The sequence below is a fragment of the Lolium rigidum genome, chromosome 1 (genome assembly GCF_022539505.1).
Source record: "Lolium rigidum isolate FL_2022 chromosome 1, APGP_CSIRO_Lrig_0.1, whole genome shotgun sequence".
NCBI classification, from domain to species: domain Eukaryota; kingdom Viridiplantae; phylum Streptophyta; class Magnoliopsida; order Poales; family Poaceae; genus Lolium; species Lolium rigidum.
The window spans coordinates 15,255,474-15,281,834 of NC_061508.1; the positions used below are offsets into that span (position 1 = coordinate 15,255,474).

General features: G+C 47.4%; 3 protein-coding genes and 1 pseudogene across 4 annotated transcripts; 2 read left to right on the forward strand and 2 right to left on the reverse strand.

Moving 5' to 3' along the window:
- The first annotated feature begins 482 nt into the window (after positions 1-482).
- Positions 483-5,732, forward strand: LOC124684976 (annotated as a pseudogene).
- A 172-nt stretch (positions 5,733-5,904) lies between these two features.
- On the reverse strand, positions 5,905-6,529 carry LOC124684977 (plastocyanin, chloroplastic-like). Its single transcript, XM_047219242.1, has one exon. The coding sequence runs from the start codon at positions 6,456-6,458 to the stop codon at positions 5,994-5,996; it is 465 nt and encodes a 154-aa protein (XP_047075198.1). The 5' UTR covers positions 6,459-6,529; the 3' UTR covers positions 5,905-5,993.
- Positions 6,530-19,458: 12,929 nt separating this feature from the next.
- On the forward strand, positions 19,459-22,400 carry LOC124704490 (uncharacterized membrane protein YjcL-like). Its single transcript, XM_047236754.1, has 6 exons — positions 19,459-19,764; positions 20,534-20,735; positions 20,810-20,920; positions 21,092-21,244; positions 21,470-21,708; positions 21,806-22,400. Exons 1-6 carry the CDS (start codon positions 19,459-19,461, stop codon positions 22,127-22,129), a joined length of 1,335 nt encoding a protein of 444 aa, XP_047092710.1. The 3' UTR covers positions 22,130-22,400.
- Positions 22,401-23,173: 773 nt separating this feature from the next.
- LOC124684978 lies at positions 23,174-25,656 on the reverse strand. Of its 2 annotated transcripts, none has more exons than XM_047219243.1 (5): positions 25,132-25,656; positions 24,655-24,903; positions 23,861-24,565; positions 23,682-23,784; positions 23,174-23,535 (listed from the first exon to the last, which is right to left on the reverse strand). In XM_047219243.1, the coding sequence occupies exons 1-5, from the start codon at positions 25,591-25,593 to the stop codon at positions 23,228-23,230; spliced, it is 1,827 nt and encodes a 608-aa protein (XP_047075199.1). In that variant the 5' UTR covers positions 25,594-25,656; the 3' UTR covers positions 23,174-23,227. The 2 variants fall into 2 exon arrangements, with proteins under 2 accessions (XP_047075199.1, XP_047075200.1); XM_047219244.1 differs by having other exon boundaries at positions 23,174-23,585; positions 25,132-25,654.
- Positions 25,657-26,361: the final 705 nt, after the last annotated feature.

Here is a 26,361-nt window from a genome sequence, read left to right on the forward strand (position 1 = left end):
CTGGTGGTGCAACCATCTTGTATCCAAATACCCAACCAAGCGAGCCACTTCGTTCTGTTGTAAGGGATAAGACAAATGCCTTTTTTTTGTATGCAAGGTTAATTTTTTAAAACTCTATATCAATTATTTCAGACTGATTATCATTTTTGACGAGGACATATAGTATTTAACTGACTATCATTTTCCATAATAACTGCATTCAACTAAAAGTAATATTTCGAAACATTTCGAAAACAAAATTACACAGTGAGATTAGGTTATGAAATAGGCTTGGGCTTATTTGATACTACAAAGAAATTTCGGAACTTAGAATTTTTTTCCCAAATAGATTGTTTATGACTTCCTCCTTCAGATGCATTTGCACCAGATTTCATAGAATTTTTTTCTTCAACTCTAACATCGTTTCCGAATCACGTGAAACAGAAACTTTCTTGGATAAGGATAACCTATCTGTCGCCCTACTAAATATAAAAGAAAAGAAAAGATCCATCCCCCCTCTCCCAAAAAAAGTCCATGAACTGGCATCACACAGGTCAGACAAAATTTCTCTCTCCACCATCCCCTCCCTATCCCTCTCTCAAGCTCCAATCCGACCAACCGCCGTTGTGCCCACATCTGCCGCCGACGCCGTGCCCCCCACCGCCATCGCCGCTTCCCCCTCTGGTTCTCTCCACCGCATCGCGTCTACCCCGTCCGCAACCTTGACACTGACTGGTATTCGAGGTATTTGTTTTAGTGATTAATACTCATACCCAAACTGATTAACCTCCAAAAATCCCATCTGGATGCATTGACTGTATACGAAATGGATCTTTGTAAATTAGGGTGCAGGGGGAAACGAATCCAACCCATATGGATCTTTGTAATAACATCTTCATATTTCAAACCTCATGCTAGGCCATGCCCCTTCCTTGTTTGATATGATTTCTGTGTCTTGTTTCTTCTTCTTCTTCTTTACTTCCTTAGTTATTTGATTTACTACAAGTCTCATATTTTTGCCAATTGCTCTTGATGTACAACGTGATGTTGTCCTCCCTCTTTCAGTTAAAACTACTTGCACAATGAGAGTAGAGGACAGAAAGAGATCCTTGACGGTCGCCCCCTTCGAGTGCGTGTGGGGCGAGGAGTTCCGTTTCGCCGAGGCCGGCCGCGGGTGCATCGCGTTCGAGGCGTCTGCTCAGAACGATGTCACCCTGGTGTTCCGCGAGCAGCTTGGGAGCCAGCACTACCACTACAGGATGGACAGCGCTCGTCATTACACCGTCATCTTGGGCAGCCATAGGAACAAAAGGTTGAAGATCGAAGTGGACGGAAGGACCGTTGTCGATGAAGCTGGTATCGGGTTATGCCGCTCGTCGTCTTTCCAGAGCTACTGGATCAGCATCTATGATGGATTGATAAGCATTGGGCAAGGAAGGCATCCAAACAACAATGTCCTGTTCCAGTGGCTTGACCCTGATCCCAACCGAAGTGTTCAGTACGTGGGGTTGTCCAGCTGGGACAAGCACGTGGGCTATCGAAATATAAGCGTGCTTCCATCAGCTCCTCAGAACAGCATCCTTTGGAGCCAAATCGAGTATGCGTATGCTGAACGGCATGGGGAAGGAGGCCATACCAAAAACGAAGAACCAAAAGATGGCTGCGAGCAAAGGCTAATTTCAGACTTTCTTGAGAGCTGGGATTTCTCTGATGCTATATTTGTTGTTGGCACAGAAAGGAAGGTCATCCCTGCGCACAAAATTGTCTTGGCCGCTTCCGGAGAGTTTGATTTTAGCTCAATGAATGGATCTACCATCGAGCTTCCGTCAGTGTCCTACCCAGTTCTCCACTCTCTTCTTGAGTATATCTATGCAGGTTCTACTCAGGTAAGCTTTGATTTGTTTTAAATGTTCTTCTTTTGAAACAGAGCAAAGCTGTAGTCTGTTTATCGTATATGGTGCTCTTATTTTTGTGTCGACTCAGATTGCAGAGTGGCATCTGGATTCACTGCTGGAGTTGAGCTTACAATTTAAAGTTGAACCGTTGGTAAAACATTGTGAAGAAATGCTCTACTGTTTGACTAAGATTGGTAACAAACTCTCTGCTTCTAGCAACAACTTACAAGTATCAAATAGTGGATCTCAAGCTCATCAGGTTGGCTATTTCCCTTTCAAGGCTCCAGTGTGTGTGCAAAAATTAAACAGTTCCTTGCAAGTGGTGAACATAGTGACATAAATATCTTTGTTACTGGACACGGTCTAGTTGCCCAGGCTCACAAACTCATCCTTAGCTTGTGGAGCATGCCATTCACAAAGGTACATTGTTGTTCCACATTGTATCTGTTTCTAATCTTTGTCAGTTTGTAATATTCACATTTTGGCATAATCCATCAACCTTAGCATAACCAACGATGTGGGTGTACATATGCAGATGTTCACAAATGGGATGAAAGAAAGCAAAGCTCCGAATGTATTTTTCGAAGATGTTTCTGCTCAAGCGTTTTCTCTCCTCCTTCAGTTTATGTACAGTGGGGAACTCATAGTCGATAACCGGTATATCACTTCAGTTTTGGTTCAGCTGCTCTTATTATCGGATCAGTTCGGCATCACTGTTCTTCAGTTTGAGTGCTGTAAAAAAATTATGGAATTCCTTTCAGAGGTACCTTTGTTTTCTCTTATATAGAGTGATAGAAGTTGCTGATAGTGAAATTTAGTAGAGCTGAAGACTATTTATGATAAACACTTTATTACCACCAAATTATAGAGCACTGTTGTTCATACAAAAACACTTTGTAAACTTCATTTTGCATGTAGCCATGTTCGTGTATTAAAAAAACTAAAATAATACTGAGTACTGGCTTCTGTAGTGTCTATTCATTGCAATCTATGTACTCCGTAGCTTTTATCTGTTGCTATTCAAGACTTTGCCTGGGCCTGTGCTGGTCGTGACAAATAATAAGTAGGGTTATTGGCCTCAGAAATCAAGTCTTTAAGATATTGATACAACTTTCCATCTGCATTATACATGCAGGATTCGAGTGTCCTACTGGAAGAAGCTTATTTTCCGAATTTAAGGGATATGGCTTCTGCAAATTTGGTGAACTTGCTAGCTGGCTCAGCGTAGACTGACCCCTGAAAGTTTATTGCAGGACACAGTATGTTCAGTATTACAAGCAGTGTCATCAATCGCGTCTTGTAAATTGCTTGAAGAAATTTGCAAGCGGAATTTTGCAACGCACTTTGATTATTGCACAACTGCTTGCACGGACTTTGTGTTGTTAGATGAGGCAACATTTAAGGATATTCTTCAGGCAAGTTAGAATACTGTTTTCATTTGATCAATTGCCCAGCAGTCGGGCCAAATATGAATCATGTCTGAGAAAATAGATAAAGGTGCCCATCGAGATTGAACATCACATTTGAAATCTGTAATAGGTTGCTTCAAGTGTCACCTCCCACAAGTGCATCGATTTTACTAGAAACAACTTACAATTATAATAGAGCTGATGAAGCTCTACAATTCTTTTCATGTCTAATTGTTGGATTTTACCTAGCAAGCAAGTTTTTCCGGTTTTAACCTTGCAAATGCTGGGTGGGTTCTGTTGATCAACCTACATGTTCAAATTTTTTTTTAAAAAAGTCTCATGTGGTTTTAGGTATAGATTGTTAAGTTCTCCACTTTTATTAGTACTTCAAATGTTAGTTTTGCCAACATAGTAATCTGAATACTGGTGGTATCTCTGGCGCATGTATTGAAGTTGAGTTAAGGATTAAATAGTTGAAAACATATGTTCAGAATTGCGTGCTAAGTTTCTTGAGAATAATTTTTGTCCTAAATGGACTAATGTTGCTCATTATTGTAGCTAGTGTTTTTTGTCAACATTGTTCATAATAGTAGTAATTTTACAGCATGTTGATATGACTGTGACGTCGGAAGAGAAGGTTCTGGATGCCATCTTAACATGGTGCATGGAGGCTTCTGAAACTTGTTACTGGAATTCTGTAGATAAACTATTAAGCACTTCGACACCAGAGCAACTCTTTGGGGAGAGGCTTACCACCATCAATGATTTACTACCACTTGTGCGTTTCCCTCTAATGCAGCTGTCTCTCCTTCAGCGGGTACTGCCTTTTGTTGTATTGTCCTATCATGGAGCAGTTTTTACCTATCACTGAAATTTCTTGTTAAGCTGCTAACAGCACTTGTTATTTCACCGCAGATGGAAAAAAGTAACCTTGCAAAGCACATACAACTGTTCGGAAAGTTGGTTAGTAATTTATGTCCTTTTTTGTGGCGTGTCAGGGTATGAGATTCTACACAGGAAGAGTACAACTGATATCTTGTGTAACAGGTTGCTGAAGCCGTTGAGTTCTCCAATGCTGGACCAAGGATGCCAACAGCAAACAAATGGTCAGTATATGTTAATGTATGATCAGCTGCAGTAAGAGTTGTAGGTATGCCTGAAAATTTATGAACCTTAAACCTTCCAGTGAGAGATTTCTACATAGACGCTCAAGTTATAGGGAGCTTCAGTATATTTCGGATGGTGATAACAATGGTGTAATCTACTATGCTGGGACTTCATTTGGGAAGCACCAATGGATCAATCCTGTTCTGGCCAAGGTAAGAGAAGGAGAAGCTTTATTTGTGTTTGTGAGTATTCGACATAATTACTCAAGTTTATTGTGGCCTTGATTTTGTTCTACTAGAATATCACTGTAATGGCAAGCAGCCCAAATTCAAGGTACACAGATCCGAAGGTTCTTGTTTCAAAAAATTACCAGGTATTGATGTTGCTAGAAATGCTTGGCAAACATATATTTATTAGTCCCCTTGCTTGGGATGAAGTTCACATGTTGGTACATGACATCAGGCGACTTGCTTTGCTGGGCCTCGTGACGACGATGGCAAGAAGTGCTCTTGGTGGATGGTAGACATTGGACAGGACCATCAGGTTGTTTATCTGAAGAAAGAATAAAAGTTATTTTGTGTAATGTGAGCCAAAAATGATAAGTTATCACGTGGGCTTGTGCAGCTTATGTGCAACTACTACACAGTGAGGCAGGATGGCTCCAGAACGTTTATGAGGTCTTGGGTTCTTCAGGTACCTTTACTTTTTTTTTCCTTTTTCCCCCTTTGCGAGATATATTTTGCGAGAATTTTCTTTCGAGAGATGAAGGGTTGACATTAGAGTGGATCAGGGATCGATGGACGGTGAGAACTGGACAAGCCTTGGTGTCCATGAAGACGAGCGGACCATTTGCCATCCAGGCCAGTTTGCGTCATGGCCAATCACTGGCCCATCGGCGCTGTTGCCCTTCCGGTTCTTCAGGCTTGCTCTGACAGGCCCAACGGCCGGTGTGTCGAACAACTGGAATCTCTGCATCTGCTTCCTGGAGCTCTACGGCTACTTCCGCTAGACGAGGCTGGGTTACAGTGTACATGGAAGTTTACTCTTACTTGGTTTTGTTACATGTAAAGATCTAGCCAGCCAAGCATGTGAAAAGATGATTTCGAACCAGATGTTACAGAGAAGGACAAGACTATCAACTGTTACACACAAACAGCTCTAGCTTGAGCACCCAAATAGGCAGAAGCATACACACAGTTTGAAAGCATATATCTGAGTGGAATAAATGTATCATTTTCTGTTTATTTTGCTTACACCGAAATGCTGTTATGATGGAAGTGGAATTGTAAAAGCTGAGATGTTGCTACAAGTGTTAATATATCTTTGCTTTTATTGGCTTGAAGGAAGCGCAATAGTGTGAGTTGAGATGGTGGTTAAGAATACAAATTACTACGTACAGTGAAATTAGCTTAACTGTGCTGTAAGTAAGCAGAGCAAAAGGTTGTTGCAAAAATAAAATAAAACATATAGACATACACAGATTATTATATGATGGTATGAAGGAGCGCGAGCACTTATAAACAAGAGCCTCATCGATCGATCTTATAATACATAAAACAGATCGTAGTACAATTGATTGGTGGCAAGAGCAAGACAGCTAAGCTTAGTTGACGGTGACCTTGCCGACCATGCCGGCTCCGGCGTGTGGCTCGCAGTAGAAGCCGTACGTCCCGGGCACGGTGAGGGTGACGGAGAAGGTCTCGCCGGGGGCGTTGAGATATTCCTCCTGGGAGATCTTGGCGACGTCGACGCCGGACGGCACGGCGTCCTCGTCGAACACAATGTTGTGCGGGTACCCGGCGTTGTTCTTGAAGGTGATGGTCTCGCCGGCCTTGACGCTGAAGTCGTTGGGCTCGAACACCAGCACGCCGCCGTTGGCGCCGAGGAGCACGTCCTGCGCCATGGCGCCGCCGGACAGCATCGCGCTGGCGGCCACGGCCACGGCGGCGGCGCCGCAGGCCTTGCTGAACGAGGCGCGCACCACCATCCTGCTGCTGGAGCTCCGGGGAGCAACGGCGGCCCGGGAGAAGGAAGGGACGGTCACTGCTGCAGAGGAAAGGGCGGCCATTGCTCCGATCTGTTGTTAGTAGCGAGTGAGTGGCGCAGCTAGCTAGGTAGGGCGTGCTGGTGAAGTGTGGGTTTTATGGACAGGGATGGACATATATGCAGCGGTTTGGTTGGACAGGGATGCAACCAAAATCTGAATGCCTGAGCCCCATTGGCCGGGTGAGATGATAGAAGATGATCCTATAACTGTACCTCCCGTCTTGTGATGTTATGGTCCACATATGCATCATCTCATTTTCGTGTTGTCTGCAACTGCAACGTACGTACATATACCATCTATCCACTCCCGCTCCCGGGTCCCGGCCGGCTGGATATATCATCACTTGCTCCTCCTAAATATGATCAGGGCAAACTCTGCGCCATTTGTCTACTCTATTGGTCCATATGTGAGTAATATATGGATAACCAGTTTTCATAGTCTCCGCAAGATGGTGTAAAGATCTTTATATAATTTTTAATACTATTATTGTTCCATGTACAGTCGTTGATGATGATTAATAGATCAGTGGTTCTTTTCGCAAAAAAAATAGTCAGAAAGTTCACCCTAGTTCCAAGGGTGTCCCCACCATCTGTCCACTTCATTTCTTCTTCCTCTTTCCTCAATTTTCTGCTTCTACAATATACTTTATGATCTTTACTATTATATTGCAGTTGGGGATGGTGTAAACTTTGACATCAAACATTGGAGCAATCCTAACCGTTAATCACTCTCAAAGAGACAAAGACGCTCAACAAACCCACGCCGCTTCGGATGGAAAAACTTTAGAATTTATTGCCTACCAATCAGATCATCATAAATCAAGGAAACTTCAAAAGTGGTTAAAGGAAAATGGATAAATCTTTACTATTATATTACAGTTGGGGATGGTGTAAACTTTGACATCAAACAATGGAGCAATCCTAACCGTTAATCACTCTCAAAGAGACAAAGACGCTCAACAAACCCACGCCGCTTCGGATGGAAAAAGTTTAGAATTTATTGCCTACCAATCAGATCATCATAAATCAAGGAAACTTCAAAAGTGGTTAAAGGAAAATGGATAAATCTTTACTATTATATTACAGTTGGGGATGGTGTAAACTTTGACATCAAACATTGGAGCAATCCTAACCGTTAATCACTCTCAAAGAGACAAAGACGCTCAACAAACCCACGCCGCTTCGGATGGAAAAAGTTTAGAATTTATTGCCTACCAATCAGATCATCATAAATCAAGGAAACTTCAAAAGTGGTTAAAGGAAAATGGATAAAAGTTTATTGGGTATCAATTAAATCTGCACAATAAAGGAAACAATCACCATCAAAACCTTCCCTTAAACAATCACCGTTGGAAAAAGGAAACCTTCTTTCCTTCTTTCATTCTTTCGTTAAATAATTATCTCCTAATTAGTATCAATCGGTATCAATCATATCATTCTTTCCTTCTTTCATTAGACAATCTGGTATTTGACGTTCAATTACTGAGGCAATCAATTTCTTCCTAATTAATCCTACGCATGCTACCAAAAAGTATCTCCCGTGTAATCTCCATACCATCTTCATCCCCCGCGTGCCGAGAGAAGTTGGGAAAGAGATGAATTCCGCTCAAGGCCAACCAGGCCTAAAGAAATAGGTGAGGTGGCCATGGCCCTACCCAACCCGCCTCTACTTCCCGTTCGTTCCGCGAGCGCTCTCACTGACAGTTGGGGCTGCCGCCACGACTCGAGTGGCGGAGCTTGAAAAAATTTCATGGGCGGGCCAGGTTAAAAGAAAGCACACAAAAATTGTTCTAGACCATACCTAGACATTAGCTATTACTTCCTCGGTTCTCTTTCATAATATATGTTTTATCTCTTTTGTAGATTCACTTAGAGTACTTTAATTTGTATATAGTTTATTTTTGTGTGAGATTTACTTATTTTACTTTGTATTTAGTCACTTTAATTAAAGTATCTAAAGCGTCTTGTATTAATAAACAGAGGGAGTACCTATAAATTGTCTCATGGCTGTTGAAATTCATAAAAAATGAAGAATAAATTTGTAAAGAATCCACCGTGCTAAGGAACTGCACCCAAGAATTTAGGGGAGAAAGGAAAGTACATGGGGAAAATTGGAGAAGATTTTAGGCTAGATTCAATCGCAACGTTGCTTGGCGGCCGGTTGTGACCATGCCCGTGCGCGTGCGGTGCGGCCTCACCTGCAGCTGCGCGATCTCCTGGTCGCCCCATGCCCGCTGGTGGCGGAGCGGCACTAAGGGCATTTCCAAAGGGGCGACCCATCCCGCGCCCGCGCGTCCGGATGGGTCCAGCCAGACAAAAATGGGTCCGGCCGGGTGAGATGATAGAAGATGATCCTATAACGGTACCTCCCGTCTTGTGATGTTATGGTCCACATATGCATCATCTCATTTTCGTGTTGTCTGCAACTGCAACGTACGTACATATACCATCTATCCACTCCCGCTCCCGGGTCCCGGCCGGCTGGATATATCATCACTTGCTCCTCCTAAATATGATCAGGGCAAACTCTGCGCCATTTGTCTACTCTATTGGTCCATATGTGAGTAATATATGGATAACCAGTTTTCATAGTCTCCGCAAGATGGTGTAAAGATCTTTATATAATTTTTAATACTATTATTGTTCCATGTACAGTCGTTGATGATGATTAATAAATCAGTGGTTCTTTTCGCAAAAAAATAGTCAGAAAGTTCACCCTAGTTCCAAGGGTGTCCCCACCATCTGTCCACTTCATTTCTTCTTCCTCTTTCCTCAATTTTCTGCTTCTACAATATACTTTATGATCTTTACTATTATATTGCAGTTGGGGATGGTGTAAACTTTGACATCAAACATTGGAGCAATCCTAACTGTTGAATATATTGTATATGTGTGCGTTATGTAACCGGCCCACCTCCTAGTTTCCTTGTATAGTTGAGGTAGAGGCCCGCATCATGTATTATATATACGTGCCAAGGTGCACCGATCAATGCACTCCGCTTGCACCCAAAACCCTAGCCTTCTACATGGTATCAGATTCCTACAACGATTCCTAACCTAGCCGCCGCCGCCGCGCGCTCGCACGCGCCGCCGCCGCCGCTGCCTCATCGAGCCGCCGCCGCCGCCCTCTCCTTTGGGCCGCCGCCGCCGCCTACCTGCCGCCCCACCGCGCGCCACTCTCCCCCCTCTCCCCCGACGCCGCCATGCAATCCCCGGCCTCCTCCATCTCCTCCGGCAGCAACCCCTTTGCTGGGCCGGACATGGCCCTCATCCGCGATCTCAACATCGCCGATCGCGTCCCGGTAACTCTCGGCCGGACCTCCGCGTCCTACTCTCCTTGGAAGCGGTACTTCTCTCTCGTTTTCGCGAGTTTCTTCTTCACAGCCACGTCGACGGCTCCGTGGACTCCCGTCTCATGGTCAACGACGAGGAGTGGATGATCATCGACGCCACCATCATCCGTTGGTTCTACCTCACCATCTCCACCGACCTCTTCCACACGGTGGTGGCCGACGAGGACGACGCCCGCTCCGTCTGGCTCAAGCTCAACGGTCTCTTCACCGACAACAAGCTCCAGCCGCAAGGTCCTCCTTCATGGCGAGTTCTACGGGTGCCACCAGCTCGACTCCTCCATCGACGACTCATCGCATGCGCCTCAAGAAGATTGCGGACGAGCTTCGCGATCTCGGCGAGCCCATCGGCGACGAGCTCCTCATCACCACCTTCACCACCGGCTTGCACGAGGACTACGGGAACGCCGCCTCCAACCTCACCCTGCTCCCGGACCCCACCTTCCCCAAGGTCGTGGCGTACCTCAAGCTTGAGGAGCGTCGGCTGCAGATGGTGCGGTCCCGCGCGACGCACACCGCCCTCGCCACCGGCACCCGCGCCGGCCCTGCGCCCCCCGCCGCTCGCCCGCCTCCGCCCGGCTTCCCCCCCCCGCCGGCCTATCAGCCGGCGCCGCCCCCACCGCCACCGGCCCCACCCGCCAACAACCGTCGCCGCGGGGTCGCCGCGGCGGCCGCCGGCAGCAGCAGCAGCAGCCCCGGCGCGAGCAACAGCCCGTGGGCGTCGCTGCCCGTCCGCAGCAGGCCTTCCAGCCGGCTCCTTGGTACGCGGGGCAGAATCCCTGGACCGGCGTCGTGCATGCCTACACCATGCCGGTCCCCCGCGCGCCTGCCCCCGGCGTCCTCGGCCCGCGGCCAGCCTCCCACCAGGCCTACTTCGCCGCGCCGCAGCCGTACATGCCGCCCTACGGGTCCTACATGGCAGGGCATCCGTCGCAGCCGGGGCGGGCTGCCACCGCTGCCCCCGATGCCGCCCGCGCCCGGGATCCAGCCCTCCTCGCCGCGCTGCACGCCGCCCCGACACCGCCCGCCTACGCCGGCGGCGGCGACCGGCATATGGACACCGGCGCCTCCGCTCATATGGCCGCCCACCCCGGTACCCTTCATATCTCCCCGCCCCGTCACCACTTCTACTCGCATTACCGTCGGAGATGGTTCCTCTCTTCCTATCACTCATATAGGCCATGCATCTCTCCCGTCTACGTCCACTCCCCTCTCACCTGTCTAATGTCTTAGTGTCCCCTAACCTCATCAAAAATCTTGTCTCTCGTTAAACAATTTACACGTGATAATCCCGTGGATCGTTGAGTTTGACTTGTTTGGTTTTTCTCGTCAAGGATTCCCGAACCCGGATGGTGCTCCTCCGATGTGATAGTCCCGGCGAACTCTACCCAGGTGCACTCCTCGCCCTCCACATCCGCCGCCCCCGTCGCCCTCGCCACCGGTGTGGACCTTTGGCACGCTCGCTTGGGTCATCCCAACCCCGCCACCCTTCGTCACATTCTTCGGAGTTTTTCTTTCACGTGTAATAAGATCGCTGATCATTCTTGTCATGCGTGTCGTCTCGGCAAACATACTAGGCTTTCGTTTCGGGCTTCTTCTCATGTCGCCTCCTACCCTTTTGAGTTAATTCATAGTGATGTTTGGACCTCTCCAGCTTGCAAGTAATACGGGCTATACTTATTATCTTGTCATCCTAGATGATTTTTCCCATTATGTGTGGACCTTTCCGTTGCGCCGCAAGTCCGATACTCTCGCTACTCTTGCCGCGTTTTACTCTTATGTCGCCACGCAGTTTGGTCGTCCCATTCTTGCGTTGCAGACGGACAACGGGAAGGAGTTCGACAACCTCGCTGTTCGCACTCTCCTCACCACTCATGGCACCACTTTTCGCCTCACATGCCCATACACTTCGCAACAGAATGGTCGCGCCGAACGCGTCCTCCGCACTCTCAATGACTGCGTTCGCACCCTTCTCTTTCACGCCTACATGCCTCCGCGTTTCCGGCTCGACGCGCTCTCTACGGCCACTCTTCTTCTTAACATTCGCCCATGCCGCACCCGCGGTAACTTTGCCCCTCATCATCTCCTCTTTGGTGCACCACCTTCTTATGACGAGCTTCGCATCTTCGGCTGTCTCTGCTATCCTAGCATCGCCGCTCATCGCGCCTCATAAGCTTGCACCCCGCTCGTTAGCCTGCGTCTTCCTTGGCTACCCACCCAACACAAAAGGATATCGCTGCTACGATCCCGTCTCCCATCGCGTCTTCACATCGCGACACGTTTACTTTGACGAGATGCGGCTTCCTTTTCGGCAGGTACCCGCCGCCACTCCCTCGCCGCCGGTCCTCGCTTCGCCGTCCACCACGGACGGCCCCGGACGGTCCAGCCTTGGGCCGCCCCCGGCTTCGGCGCTGCATGCGCATCGGGACGCGCCGCGACCCCTCCCGGTCGCGCCCCTTGCCGCAGTCCGACTCCGACTCGGAGCCCGCTGCCCCGCCCATGGCGCAGCCCACGGCGTCGCCCGCTGCACCGCCCACGGCGCCGCGCCGCCCCTTCGGTCCCCGGCGCGGCCGCTGCCCCGCCTTCGGCGTCGCCCGTCCCCTCGGCCCCCGGCGTGGCCGAGGCCCCCGCCGCGGCGGCTCCTACGACACGGTCGCGGACCGGCACCCACCGCCCGAGCATGAGATACTCTAGCGACGAGTATCTCCTTGCGGCCTCCACGTCCGCGCCCTCCCCGCTTCCCGTATCCGTACGGGCAGCCCTTCGGGATCCTCACTGGTTCGCTGCGATGCAGGAGGAGTACGCCGCCCTACGGCCGGAACCGCACTGGACACCGGTTCCTCGGCCACCTCGCGCCAATGTCATCAGTGGCAAGTGGGTCTTTCGACACAAGACTCACTCCGACGGCACCCTTGAGCGCTACAAGGCTCGTTGGGTGGTCCGCGGTTTCCGTCAGCGTGCCGGCGTCGACTTCACCGAGACCTTTGCACCGGTTGTGAAACCGGGCACGATTCGCACTGTGCTCCAGCTTGCGGTCTCTCGAGGATGGCCGCTTCACCGGATGGATGTCTCTAATGCGTTTCTTCATGGACACCTTACCGAGCAGGTCTTCCGTGAGCAACCCACCGGCTTTGTTGATGCTTCTCATCCCGGACATGTGTGCTTGCTCTCTCGGTCGCTCTACGGCCTCAAGCAAGCTCCTCGCGCCCGGTACCGGCGGATTGCCGGCTCTTCGCGGACTATGGGCTTCTGTATTACTCACTCGGATGCCTCGCTGTTTGTCTATCACCAGGGTGACATGACTGCCTACTTGCTACTGTATGTCGATGACATCATACTCACGGCCTCCTCCACCGCTCTCCTTCAGCAGCTTACTCTCCGGCTCCGTGACGAGTTTGCCATCAAGGATTTGGGAGCTCTTCATTACTTCCTTGGCATTGAGGTCACTAGGCGTCCCGATGGCTTCTTTCTTCATCGGCGAAGTATGCCCATGAGTTACTAGAGCGTGCTCGGTATGCTCAATTGTCATCCTGTCGCCACCCCCGTCGACACGAAGGCCAAGGTTTCCGCTCTCGATGGTTCTCCGGCGCCCGATGCTCCGTTCTATCGCTCTATAGTTGGAGCCCTCCAGTACCTGACGCTCACACGCCCAGACTTGCAGTATGCTGTCCAGCAGGTGTGTCTCCATATGCACGCTCCTCGTGATTCTCATTGGACGCTCGTCAAACGGATTCTCCGCTACATCCGTGGCACGACGCACCTTGGACTCACCCTCACGGCCGTCCCCTCTATGGAGATGGTGGCCTACTCGGATGCCGGACCGGGCCGGCTGCCCCGACACTCGGCGTTCTACCTCTGGCTACTGTGTCTACCTCGGTCCTTCACTCGTTTCATGGTCCTCGAAACGACAGCCTACTGTCTCGCGCTCTAGCGCGGAGGCTGAGTACCGAGCCGTGGCCAACGCTGTTGCCGAGTGTACATGGCTTCGACAGCCTGCTTCGAGAGTTGCATCACGGTGTGTCCCGTGCTACAGTTGTCTACTGCGACAACGTTTCGGCCGTATATCTCTCCGCCAACCCCGTTCATCATCGCCGGACGAAGCACATTGAGCTTGACATTCACTTCGTACGCGACCAGGTTGCTCTCGGACAGACTAGGGTTCTTCATGTTCCGACTGCGCAACAGTTTGCCGATGTGATGACCAAGGGATTGCCGACTTCTACCTTTGAGGAGTTTCGTTCCAGTCTCTGTGTCTCTAGCGACGCTTCGACTGCGGGGGGGTGTTGAATATATTGTACATGTGTGCGTTATGTAACCGGCCCACCTCCTAGTTTCCTTGTATAGTTGAGGTAGAGGCCCGCATCATGTATTATATATACGTGCCAAGGTGCACCGATCAATGCACTCCGCTTGCACCCAAAACCCTAGCCTTCTACACTAACCGTTAATCACTCTCAAAGAGACAAAGACGCTCAACAAACCCACGCCGCTTCGGATGGAAAAAGTTTAGAATTTATTGCCTACCAATCAGATCATCATAAATCAAGGAAACTTCAAAAGTGGTTAAAGGAAAATGGATAAAAGTTTATTGCGTATCAATTAAATCTGCACAATAAAGGAAACAATCACCATCAAAACCTTCCCTTAAACATTCACCGTTGGAAAAAGGAAACCTTCTTTCCTTCTTTCATTCTTTCGTTAAATAATTATCTCCTAATTAGTATCAATTAGTATCAATCGGTATCAATCATATCATTCTTTCCTTCTTTCATTAGACAATCTGGTATTTGACGTGGCAATCAATTTCTTCCTAATTAATCCTACGCATGCTACCAAAAAGTATCTCCCGTGTAATCTCCATACCAACTTCATCCCCCGCATGCCGAGAGAAGTTGGGAAAGAGATGAATTCCGCTCAAGGCCAACCAGGCCTAAAGAAATAGGTGAGGTGGCCATGGCCCTACCCAACCCGCCTCTACTTCCCGTTCGTTCCGCGAGCGCTCTCACTGACAGTTGGGGCTGCCGCCACGACTCAGTGGCGGAGCTTGAAAAATTTCATGGGCGGGCCAGGTTAAAAGAAAGCACACAAAAATTGTTCTAGACCATACCTAGACATTAGCTATTACTTCCTCGGTTCTCTTTCATAATATATGTTTTATCTCTTTTGTAGATTCACTTAGAGTACTTTAATTTGTATATAGTTTATTTTTGTGTGAGATTTACTTATTTTACTTTGTATTTAGTCACTTTAATTAAAGTATCTAAAGCGTCTTGTATTAATAAACAGAGGGAGTACCTATAAATTGTCTCATGGCTGTTGAAATTCATAAAAAATGAAGAATAAATTTGTAAAGAATCCACCGTGCTAAGGAACTGCACCCAAGAATTTAGGGGAGAAAGGAAAGTACATGGGGAAAATTGGAGAAGATTTTAGGCTAGATTCAATCGCAACGTTGCTTGGCGGCCGGTTGTGACCATGCCCGTGCGCGTGCGGTGCGGCCTCACCTGCAGCTGCGCGATCTCCTGGTCGCCCCATGCCCGCTGGTGGCGGAGCGGCACTAAGGGCATTTCCAAAGGGGCGACCCATCCCGCGCCCGCGCGTCCGGATGGGTCCAGCCAGACAAAAATGGGTCCAGCCCGCCGAACCCGCACTCCGCCTGGGAAAGGGCGCAGTGGTCGCCCTGGCCGGAGTCCCCGGCGCCCTCCGGCGTTTCGAGCCGGAACAACGCGTCGCCGTCGGGGGGCGTCGTTGTCATCGACGCCGCCGCCGTCATCGACGCCGCCGCCGACGAGTACTACTGGGGGTAGTACTGCCGGCGGCCACCGTGCTCGCAAACCCTGGCTAGAGTTTGCTTTTTTTTAGTTTAAAGCCCATATAGGGCTTTCTTTTGTGTAAAAATTGCCTAAAATAGGGCTAAGTTTTTTTTAATTACATATGCGCTGCACACGCGTGTTGGGCGCTGCGTGCGACCCAAACGGACACGCGGATACGAGCCGCTGTCCGCGTGTCCGCTCGGCCACCCAAATGACCCAAAACAGACGATCCAGCGCGTCCATTTGGGTCGCTCGGTTGGAGATGCCCTAATGCCCCCTTGCTACTAGCACCCACTCCAGCGATTCCCCAGATCCCTCATGTTTTTCAGTCTAGATCGCTAGTTCGCTACATGGATAGCGAGACGCCCACCACATCCTTAAGGACGAAACTGAGAGAGACGAGCAAGACTAGAGACATGCAACATAACGGGCCATTACGTTGTGCTGAGCTGGGCCATAGATGCATAGGACTAAATATTCTTTTGACAGAAAACATGGGCGGGCCATAGCCCGGTTTTGACCCAACGAAGCTCCGCCCGTGCCACGACTGTCGTTGATACATGCAGTTCATGTGGGGACTGGGAGGCATAGTTCTCCAACGTCCACATCCTCGACGACGAGTTGCTCGCTATGGGCCCCTTCACCCGTGCTCGCCGTCATGTTCCTCTTCCCGACCAGCTCTACGGTATAATTCTTCGTGATCCCTCATGATCATGTGATGAAGAGGGTGATGTTGAGTATGTTCATTTCTAACGTGATCGATCAAGCTGACAAGGTGGAGGAATACGACCCGAATGCCACCTTGAGTCCTCGACGGTAAGTTTAAGGTACAGTTGTGTTGGCCTGCTTGACTGAATGCTTCAACTACGTTGTGATCCTTCCAAACATATGCATCTGTGTTTCTCTCTGTGGTGGTGACATGAGGAGATCAAAGTGGGGCATCATGAGGAAGGAGAGATGGAGCCACACCGAATATTGTGTCTGTTTTTGTCTGAAGGCCCTCACTATGTCCTGCACGTTCGCCATCCCAAGTTCGCTGGTGTTCTCCCCGTCTCACCACCATTTTTTTCCTGCAAAGCTGCCTCGCCTCGCCGGAATCCGTATTGGTCACGTCGCCGGCGCCGCAGAAAGTCAATTATATCATAGAAAAATCACGTATATATGTCTCGATGGACTACATCTGAGCTTTTGGTGCTTCAGCTGAACAACCTTACTGTATGGATGGATATTACTGATGTTTTTTTTTTTTTTGCTTCCAATCATATGGGGAAATCACTTCAGATGAGTATCTTGCATATATATTACTGTAGTAAGTATGTTGTCGTCCTTGGTCCATATGGAAATATACCATTGTTCTGGTTGTAAATAACTATTTCATGACACCATCTGATCTGGTTGCAAGAGCACATGCTCATAATCTCCAAGTGTGATATTTGTTTGCATTCCTTACATTAGTTTGGAGTTGCTACTTGCATGAAGTAGTAAGTACAAGTTGTGCTGATTTTCTATGCATTCACTAATACTCTTGTGAGACCAACATAAATTTAGACCACCTAGGAAAGAATTAGGTTGCAATGGAGTCACAAAGCAAATATTTATACCATTAGGGCATTAAATCTTCTATAACTTCTCTTGATTCCCGGAGGAACAAATTGTTGCCCTACTACATTGCCACGTATATTTTCCTGCCAAGTAGTGGTTTGTACCGTGACTGCTATTAAATTGCACCTTCTTGTTTTACATATACAACAAAAATGAGAATCAATTCCTGCACTTTAACTTTCATCGGGATCTGATGATGAGTTCTGGATAAACATTGTGGGGTTTGACGGCTTTCTTCACAGATTTCACTAGAATCTAACGCCAGTACCAGGAACTGATATCTCCGCACCCTTCCATGTTTATTTCACGTTCTAGGATTTTTTGTGGTTTATCTAAGAACAAAAACACATTGCATATTTCCATTTGTATCTGTTAATGCTCTTCATGGAAAATAGAAAAAAAATGATCCATGATAAATAGCAATATAAACGGATGGCTAAAAGGGTAGAGAAAATCATGTTGAAAACATATTTCCATTTTTAGTATGTACATGACTTTCCATGGGAGATCTTCATCCCCATTTACACTGAACTTAAATTGTTTTAAAAATCATTGTACTCTTTCATCTGTTCGGGGCTTCATGCTGCTCTCTTGCCACAGACGCCAGGATTGATTTCCTGCGTGGTCGGAAATCACATTTACAATTCCATTATTTCCTTCTATTATTATCTCTTAACTCTCCGTTGAACTTCTCATGATATCTTGGACCTCAACATTGATTAATCTTGCATTTAATTTAAAAACCTAAATCAAACTAAGTTATGGCTCCACTTGTGTCTTACCATTTTTATGTAGTTATTACATCAAATTCTAAATGCAAGCTTACTTTTTCTATTGATGCATGGATATTTAATTTTTGAAAGAGATTCATAGAAAAATTCCTATCATGTAAAAAAGAATGGAATAGCTCTTTGAATAAAATCAAGGAATTACTTCTAGAGATGGAATAGCTCACAATACTTAAACTCCTTGGAAGCCACATGTTATTTGGGTCCTTGATTTTCTATCCATATGATGTTAAATTATGCTAACTGAAAGTTTTGATTGTTAAAGTTTCTATATATAAGTAAATATTTACATGCAAAGTATGTTATGATGTACTACATATGGGGCGACGGAAATTTTCAATGAAATGTGGCAACGCACACGAATTCAACTAGTACAAATAATATCAAAGATGACTGTCTGCTCATATATTGATTCAAAAAAATCAAACAACACATCTCAAACAATAATTCAAATTTAAATACATTTTTTGCAATATTCCAAAAAATACACAAAATTGTGCACTAGATGGCATGAACATAAACTACTAGTTTTCATGATGTGCACACATGTGCTCAACTAGATCATCAAGAAGTTGACGGTGCATGGATTGGCCGATGCATATCGAACTTACCGAGCTCACCGACGATGTCTGAGGAGCCGGAGGAGCATTAGCAATGATCCTCTCTTGTGTCAAGTAGAACATGGCCTCGACCTCATATGCGTGTTGGCGTTCGCCTGCATCTGAAAGGCTAGCGTGGCGGCCACCCTCGTGGCAGGTTCGGCCTTCTGCTGGGTTTGCTTCAACTTGAAATTGGCGGGTTGGTCATGTCGCTTGACGGCCTAGATGAATTTCTCCTATGGTGTCAACAACTTCTTTGGCACCTTCGCCTTATTATCGCCGTCGGTGGAGGTCTCGTCGCCGGCAGAGCGGTGATTGCGGTGGAATCCTAGGCTTCCAAGGCGGCGACATCGACAAGGACTTCCATGACTGGGTAGTTTTTTTTATTGCTTTAGTTCGAATACGATTTTGAGAGTGGCGGGAGCGAAAGTGGTTTCTATTCCACTGGTGGGAAGGCCATGTAAGACACAGGGGAGGACACGCAAAGTCGTCATAGCGTCTACGCATACGCATTCATGACAGAAATTTGAACCGTCTTTAAGTCTCGAAAAATATTCCAATCAATTTGCGTCCCGCTGCTGAGTAGGAGTTTAGATCAATATTTCGGCCTGCGCGTGTGTAAATAGTTATTTTACTTCTATTTTAAATCTCCATATCGCGATAATTTCGCAGCAGTAGGGTGAATTACCATTCACAAGAAGAGTCAATCCTGCGTTGGTCAACGTTTTGACTTCCGTTTGCGTCAGGCCCGTGGAGACACCCGGACGGGAGCGGTGGAGGAGCGGGAAGGAAGCCTGTTGCATTGAGTAGTTAGTTCTCAAAGAAATCCATTTATGGTCCCAGGAACGGCGGCGTTGACCATCGAATGCGATGGCCACCGCGACGCCGACGCCGACGCCGACGCCGACGCCGACGCAGGCCTTCTTCTTCCCACTGAACTCAGCTCGCCACCTCTCTTCTCCTCGTACCGCCGGTGCCCGTAGCAGCTGCAGCGCCACCACTACCCCGCTTTGCCACACATCCCGACGCCGCCGCCCGACGTCACTCCTCCGAGCCCTGCCCCATGGTGTTTCCCTGCCCCTCATTGCCGCCTCCGACCACTGGGGCAACTGGACCGTCCTCCTCGCCACCGCCGCCCTGGGCATCTGGTCCGAGAACAACACCCGCGCGGGGAAGGCCAAGGAAAAAAATAGCGGGCTATTTGATTTAGCGGACACCTCGTCCAGAAGCTATTGAAGCTATAGCGGCGCTATAGCGGAAGCTAAACCATTTAGCGGTTTTCTCAATAAAAGCAATATATGTCATAGAGACAAAAAAATTGCAGCATACATATCATGGATAATAATATTTTTTTTTGTCTTCATGATTATTGCATAGCTTATAATGCGCTACGGATCTAAACTAGATATGCCAATTCTATCTACAATCCTTATTTCTAAAAAAATTACATGGGATGAAATGAAATGGAATTGAATAGGCAGAGAAGTATGTAATAGGAAGGAAAGACGTAACAATTCTAGTGTTTGAACATACAATCAAGCTTCTATGTACAAATTATTTTGGAGATTATAGTGTCTGACAGCTGAAACAATTCACCATGGAACAAAGAGTAAATGAAAAAGGTGCAGAAACAATCCAGCCTGAGTTTCGGACGTGGTCGGTCATCTCGATTCAGCCCGTGACTCCCAAGCCAAGGCGTCGTGTAATGGGCGCAGCAGCCCGATGAAAATATGTATTGGGCTTCAAATTCTAGTGGCATGGGACAATTATGTTTGTGGCGCTATAGCTCCTCTAGAGGCTACACTATTTAGCAGTAATTAGCGGCGCTTTAGCGGACATAGCGCCTATAGCGGAAGAAACAGGCTTAGCGTCGCGGAAGGATGTCTGAGAAGCTATAACGGTGCTATAGCGAAGCTATAGCCAGCTATTTTTTTCCTTGGGGAAGGCCCTCAGCGGCGCGCTCGTAACCGTGCTCCTCGGCCTCGCCGCCAGCACCGCCGGCCTCGTCGCCGCGGACGCCCCCGCCTACCGCGTCGTGTACGACTACCTCCTCCCGCTCGCCGTCCCGCTCCTCCTCTTCACCGCCGACCTCCGCCGCGTCCTCCGCTCCACCGGCGCCCTCCTCCTCGCCTTCCTCCTCGGATCCGGTACACTACCTGCTTGCCTCCTCTCGATCTGCAGTTTCAATCTATCAGGTCGACTAATGAATCGATCTTGGCAGTGGCGACAACGATCGGCACGGTTGTGGCCTTCCTGCTCGTGCCCATGCGATCGCTGGGAAATGATAACTGGAAGATTGCGGCCGCTCTCATGAGCCGACATATAGGAGGAGGCCAGTCCTCACTTCACTCGCTCGTTAGCTAACTCGAGAGATACTTTTCATATTTCCTAGTACTAACAAACTTGCATTGCTCCACATCACAACATATTGATAAGGGGAAAACTACTCTCACTAACTAAAGTCTATTGTGTTGTGTTAACTGGCTTCGTTTTCGTCCTTCAGCTGTCAACTACGTTGCTGTTTCAGAAGCTCTCCAGGTTTCTCCATCAGTGTTGGCTGCAGGACTAGCTGCTGACAATGTCATCTGCGCACTCTATTTTACTACGCTTTTCGCATTAGCTGCTAAGATTCCAGCAGAAACGATGCAGTCCATAGGTCAGTCACATTCTCATGTTCACAGTTATTTTACATATTTCGCCAGTTCAAATCTTAACTTGTCCTAATTTGTTCGAAATCCTCCAGAAGAAGGAAAAACCAAGGTCTCAAAACTTCAGTTCTTCTGATATTTATATGAAATGAATAAGATCAGTCTGCTTTACCTTCACTCATTACTGACCTAGAATACAATCTAAACGATGTAGATATTTTTATGCACTTCAGGAGATAGCGAACCTACTACAGCTGGTGGTGATAAGTTGCCTGTTTTGCAAAGTGCAACAGCATTGGCTGTGTCCTTTGCGATATGCAAAGCAGGCAAATATATGACGAGCTTGCTGGGCATACAAGGGGGAAGCCTTCCCTGCATAACAGCAATCGTCGTATCATTGGCAACATTGTTTCCCTCTCACATCGGAAAGCTTGCTCCTTCAGGCGAGGCCTTGGCAGTGATTCTGATGCAGGCAAGTACTTGCTCTGTCTGAGCTTTGCTCGGTTCGAAATGCTGCAACTAAGCTATTTAGGGTTTTGCTTCCTCCCTCCTGACAATGAATGTTGTAGGTGTTCTTTGCTGTTGTGGGTGCTAATGGAAGCATCAGTAATGTCATCAACACGACTCCCGGCATATTTGCGTTCGCGTTCGTGCAGATCACTGTGCATCTGCTGCTGATTATGGGTGCTGGGAACCTGCTTGGATTTGAGGACAAGCTATTGCTGATAGCGTCAAATGCAAATGTAGGCGGCCCGACCACGGCATGCGGGATGGCCACCACGAAGGGCTGGACTTCTTTGATGGTTCCAGGGATTCTAGCTGGCATTTTTGGAATTGCCATCGCTACTTTCCTCGGGATCGCTTTCGGTGTGTTTGTCCTCCAACACATGTAATGTACTTTTTTTTCAATCTGGTAGTAGAGCTTGTCTCCGATCAGCCATCTATTTTCACAGTCGCCTTGTCCTTTTTAGTTTTGTTGTCGCTGAAACTGAGTTCCTTCACCGATGATGGGAATAGACATTCAGAATGGGCCATGGATTAAGGGTCTAGAAAAAAAATCTTGAGAGGTCAAATAGACTCTTCGAAATTGTGTTGTGAATGCACTGCACTGATACATGGTCATGAAACTGCCAAGTGAATGATTTACACCGGGGAGTTGTTTTTTGCTGGGGGATAGATAAATCTTGAGATGTAGCTAGAATATGAATTGATTAGATTACAAAAATAGCTCGGATGTTCCTAAACATAAGGAAAATATATAAAAACTGCGAGGAACCATTTACACCAGCCAATAGTTTAGCGATCTCCATACCCCAACCATGGTAAGCAAAGATATCATCACTAAAAGAGCCAGCATAGCGACCGCACAACAGAAACAGTTGGCCATCTTGCTGTTTCTGAAGATGGCTCTCCAGGTGCACGGTTTCCATTCTGTAGGAGTCCTTGGCGAACATTTTGAGCAGAATGCTGTTTGAGCCGCTGCGTGAGACCAGCTCCATGAGGCAGATTAATATGTTCCAATGTGTTATCTGAAGGACGAAGTTACCAAAAGCTCAGCTGTAGTTCAGGATGGTACAACATTGATTGGTTCTAACATCCTATTTCAACACTAAAAGTTCATTACCATTAAAAGATAAATGTTGGAGCTTGTCTGTAACTTCCACCGAAGAAACTACTTGAGTGGGGATGTTATTCCCTCTGTCCTGCATATGCATCAGATCTCCCGCCTAAGAAAGGCCTTATTATTCCAGCAGAGTACTATATAAGTAAATAGTAAATAGACTTGGCTCTGATCAACCTTCGGTTTTCATGGTCGCTTAAACTTGTTGCTGAAACCAACTTGTTCTGCTGATGGGAATGATTCCAACACATTCAAAATGGGTCATGCATAGAGGATTTGGATCAAAGAAAAAAAAATTCAAATAGACCCTTTCAAGTTGTGTTGTGGGTGCACTTCACTGATATGATCATGAAACTGCCAAGTGAATCATTTACACTGGGAAGTTGTAAGTAGCTCGAATGTGAATTGACCACATTACAAAAATAGCTCTGATGTTCCTAAACTTGAGAAAGATATATACAAGCAGTGAGGAACCATTTACACCAGCCAGTAGTTCAGTGATCTCCATACCCCAACCAAGATAAGCAAAGGTGCCATCACAAGGAGAGCCAGCCATAGTGACCGCAAAACAGTACTTGTAGGCCGTTTTGTTGTTTCTGAAGGTGCCTCTCGAGGAGCATGGTTGCCGTTCTGCAGGAGTCCTTGGCGCACATTTTGAGCAGAATCTTGTTTGATCCTCTGCGAGAGACCAGCTCCACGAGTCAGATTAATGTGGTCTAATATGTTATCTGCAGGGAGAATTAACCAAAATCTCAGATCCAGCTCAGGATTGTAAAACATGGATTCATTCTACCATCCTGTTTCAACACTAAAAAGTTTATTACCGTTAAATGATAAATGTTGCAGCTTGTCTGTAACTTCCACCGGAGAAACTACTTGAGTAGGGATGTTATGCCCTCTGTCCTGAATATGCATCAGATCTCCAGCCTGAGCAAGGCAATATTATTCCACCGAGTACCATATGAGTAAATACTAAATAAATTATAGATAATTAGAGTCATACCGTAGTTTGGGAATCTAGATTGATATGATCCTCGCCATGGTTGTTGGATGAACTTCCTGTGCTACAACACGATCCAGCTTCATCTTCGCTTTCCAAATGAGATGTCAATATAGGCTGAGAGGTAGATGCCCTCTGAACATCGCGCACAAGACGGATCCTTCTTGCAGCAGTACCATGTTGCGGGTCTATGAATTCTGGACTTGTGGACTGCTGTGAAGGTGCCGCTGCCCAACCCCCTTGTCCATTGGAGACATTTGAATCTATCATGTCACCTCTGCTTGGTTCTGTCACAGAATCCAACAAATGTTGGGGATAATGAGACCATGAGCCTGAGCTCCCGGCATAGAAGACTCCACTATCATATGATTCTGTCTGAGGATGAAATGCGGGCTGTAGTTCACATTGGGTGTGATAGTGGGATGCAATGCTGTTTGAGTTGTCATTCGATGCAACTACAGGTATAGGACATGAGTCGGCATTTCCAGTGTCCTTTTTGGCATAGGCTGGATTAAGCAACATGTCTTGCAGATCTTGCTCAGCTATGATACTGTCCATATATGGTGAGAAGTCTTGCTCGCCCATGTTGCCAACGAAAGGGTGATCCGTGTAAGGACGCATCGGAGAACTGATGGTAGGGAATCCATCATATCTTTGCTCAGCTTGTAGGTCTGGAAGCTGGGTTAACACATCCAGAAAAGCAGCTTCCTGCATTTTATGACAAAGAAAATATTTTCTCATTAAATGAGACACAGAACAGAGTGAAGCAAATGCAGGAAAATAAGCAAGTAATTCACCTGAGCTTTTGCCTGTTCTGTGTCACCATCGGTTGTAAGAAGATGGGCCGTGGAGTGAACCTTAGTTAATTTTGTTGCAGTAAGTTGGCTCAAATCAGATGGTGAAGTTGTGTCTTCTATCGTGGAGATTGTGGCCGCGTCGTCAGCGTGTAGCAGGGTGCCTCGAGACGATGTGGATGGAGACTCCGAATTGGAGCCTGGGGTTTCTTCGTCGTGCTTGTTAAACAGGCGGTAGAGAACGAAGCTACCCTGAACAAACACAGAATACGATTGGATAGTCATCAAGCCATATATATGGTTTCTGTTGCAAGTATGTCTTGTGTCCTATTGTTATGGCAAACTGAGTCTTGTAAGCTGGCACATCCACAACAGAAATAATAAATAAGAAACAAGTGATGAAATGAAATGCAATCTTTCTCAAAACAACTGAATGAATGGAAGCAAAGCAAAACAAGAGAGGGGATTCGATTTGCTTACGTTTTGGCCCGATTCGAAGTGGGGCTCGGTGGTGCGGTACTCGTGCATGATCCAGGCGGTGCGGTGGCCGCGCGGCGCCCTCCCGCGGTGGAAGACGAGGGTCTTCTTGATGCCGATGAGGGCACCTTTTGGGGAGCGGATGAGGCGGTCCTTGCCGGTGGCCTTCCAGTAGCCGGCGGCTGTGGAGCGGTTGGAGCGGGGGTTCTTGCCTGGGTACTTGGGGCGGTCGCGGTGGGCGAAGAAGAACCACTCGGGATCGTCGGACTTGATGACGGACCTGGCGGGGAGGTCCCAGGGCTCCACGGTGGCCAGGTCCACGTCGGGGATCACCAGGAGGTCCGGGTGGGGACGCCCGGCGATCTTGGCCTTGAGGTAGTGCCGAACCAGCTCCTCGTCCGTCGGGCGGAAACGGAAGCCCACCGGCAGCACTGCCGGCGCCGGCGCCGGCGCAGCTTCCTCCATCGTCGTCACTTTCACTTTCCCTTTCTCTTCGAGGAGAAGCACAGCAAAGACACCAACACACTCTCACCCACCCCGGCGGATAGATCGTTTTTCTTTCTTTCCCTTTTGCATAATAATAAACTAAACTGGGGTTTTTTTTTTGAAACCATAATATATTCGGAAATTCAATTCGGCTCCCGGGTGCGTATGCTCCCTCTACCAAAAAAACATATTTCGAAATGTCAAAAAATTTGGATAAAAAATTCTACATGTACATCTCCATAATGTACGTGCATTCGCTAAGTTTCACGAAAAACCAATATTTTTTGTGGTCTATGTAAAAAGGAGAAACTTTATCTTGTGAAAAGCATTATTTTTAGCACTGAATTTTGTCTTTTTTACATACGTCACATGAAAATTCGATTTTTTATGAAACGACTTTGTGAGCGTGTAGCACGTGAAGATGTACGTACAAATTTTTTGTTTTAATTTTTTTGAAATTTAAAATGTACATAACATGCATTTCAAAATATAGGGAGCATATGCACCCATGTTCCAAAACACCACTCCCATATATTAGGCTAGCAAGCCGCCTCATTAAAAACCTTCCAGTCCCCGTAGGTACCCTGGTAAGGAAAAGAGTGCGTCTGAAACTTGCCGCCACCATCACACAATAGTTACATCATTCACGAGCTTGCTAAGAATGAAACTAGGGGGTTCATCGACCCAAGTACAAGTATTACCCAAACTAAAAGAAACCTTAGCAAGCTCGTGAGCTACAAGATTTGC

Coding starts and splice junctions, on each gene's coding strand:
- LOC124684978 (XM_047219243.1), bottom strand. CDS start 25,593: ATGGAGGAAGCTGCGCCGGCGCCGGCGCCGGCAGTGCTGCCGGTGGGC. Junction 24,566..24,654: donor CAGAACAGGCAAAAGCTCAG/GTGAATTACTTG, acceptor CATAAAATGCAG/GAAGCTGCTTTTCTGGATGT. Junction 23,536..23,681: donor GCAACATTTATCATTTAACG/GTAATAAACTTT, acceptor GGTCTCTCGCAG/AGGATCAAACAAGATTCTGC.
- LOC124704490 (XM_047236754.1), top strand. CDS start 19,459: ATGGCCACCGCGACGCCGACGCCGACGCCGACGCCGACGCCGACGCAG. Junction 19,765..20,533: donor ACAACACCCGCGCGGGGAAG/GCCAAGGAAAAA, acceptor TCCTTGGGGAAG/GCCCTCAGCGGCGCGCTCGT. Junction 20,736..20,809: donor CGCCTTCCTCCTCGGATCCG/GTACACTACCTG, acceptor CGATCTTGGCAG/TGGCGACAACGATCGGCACG.
- LOC124684977 (XM_047219242.1), bottom strand. CDS start 6,458: ATGGCCGCCCTTTCCTCTGCAGCAGTGACCGTCCCTTCCTTCTCCCGG.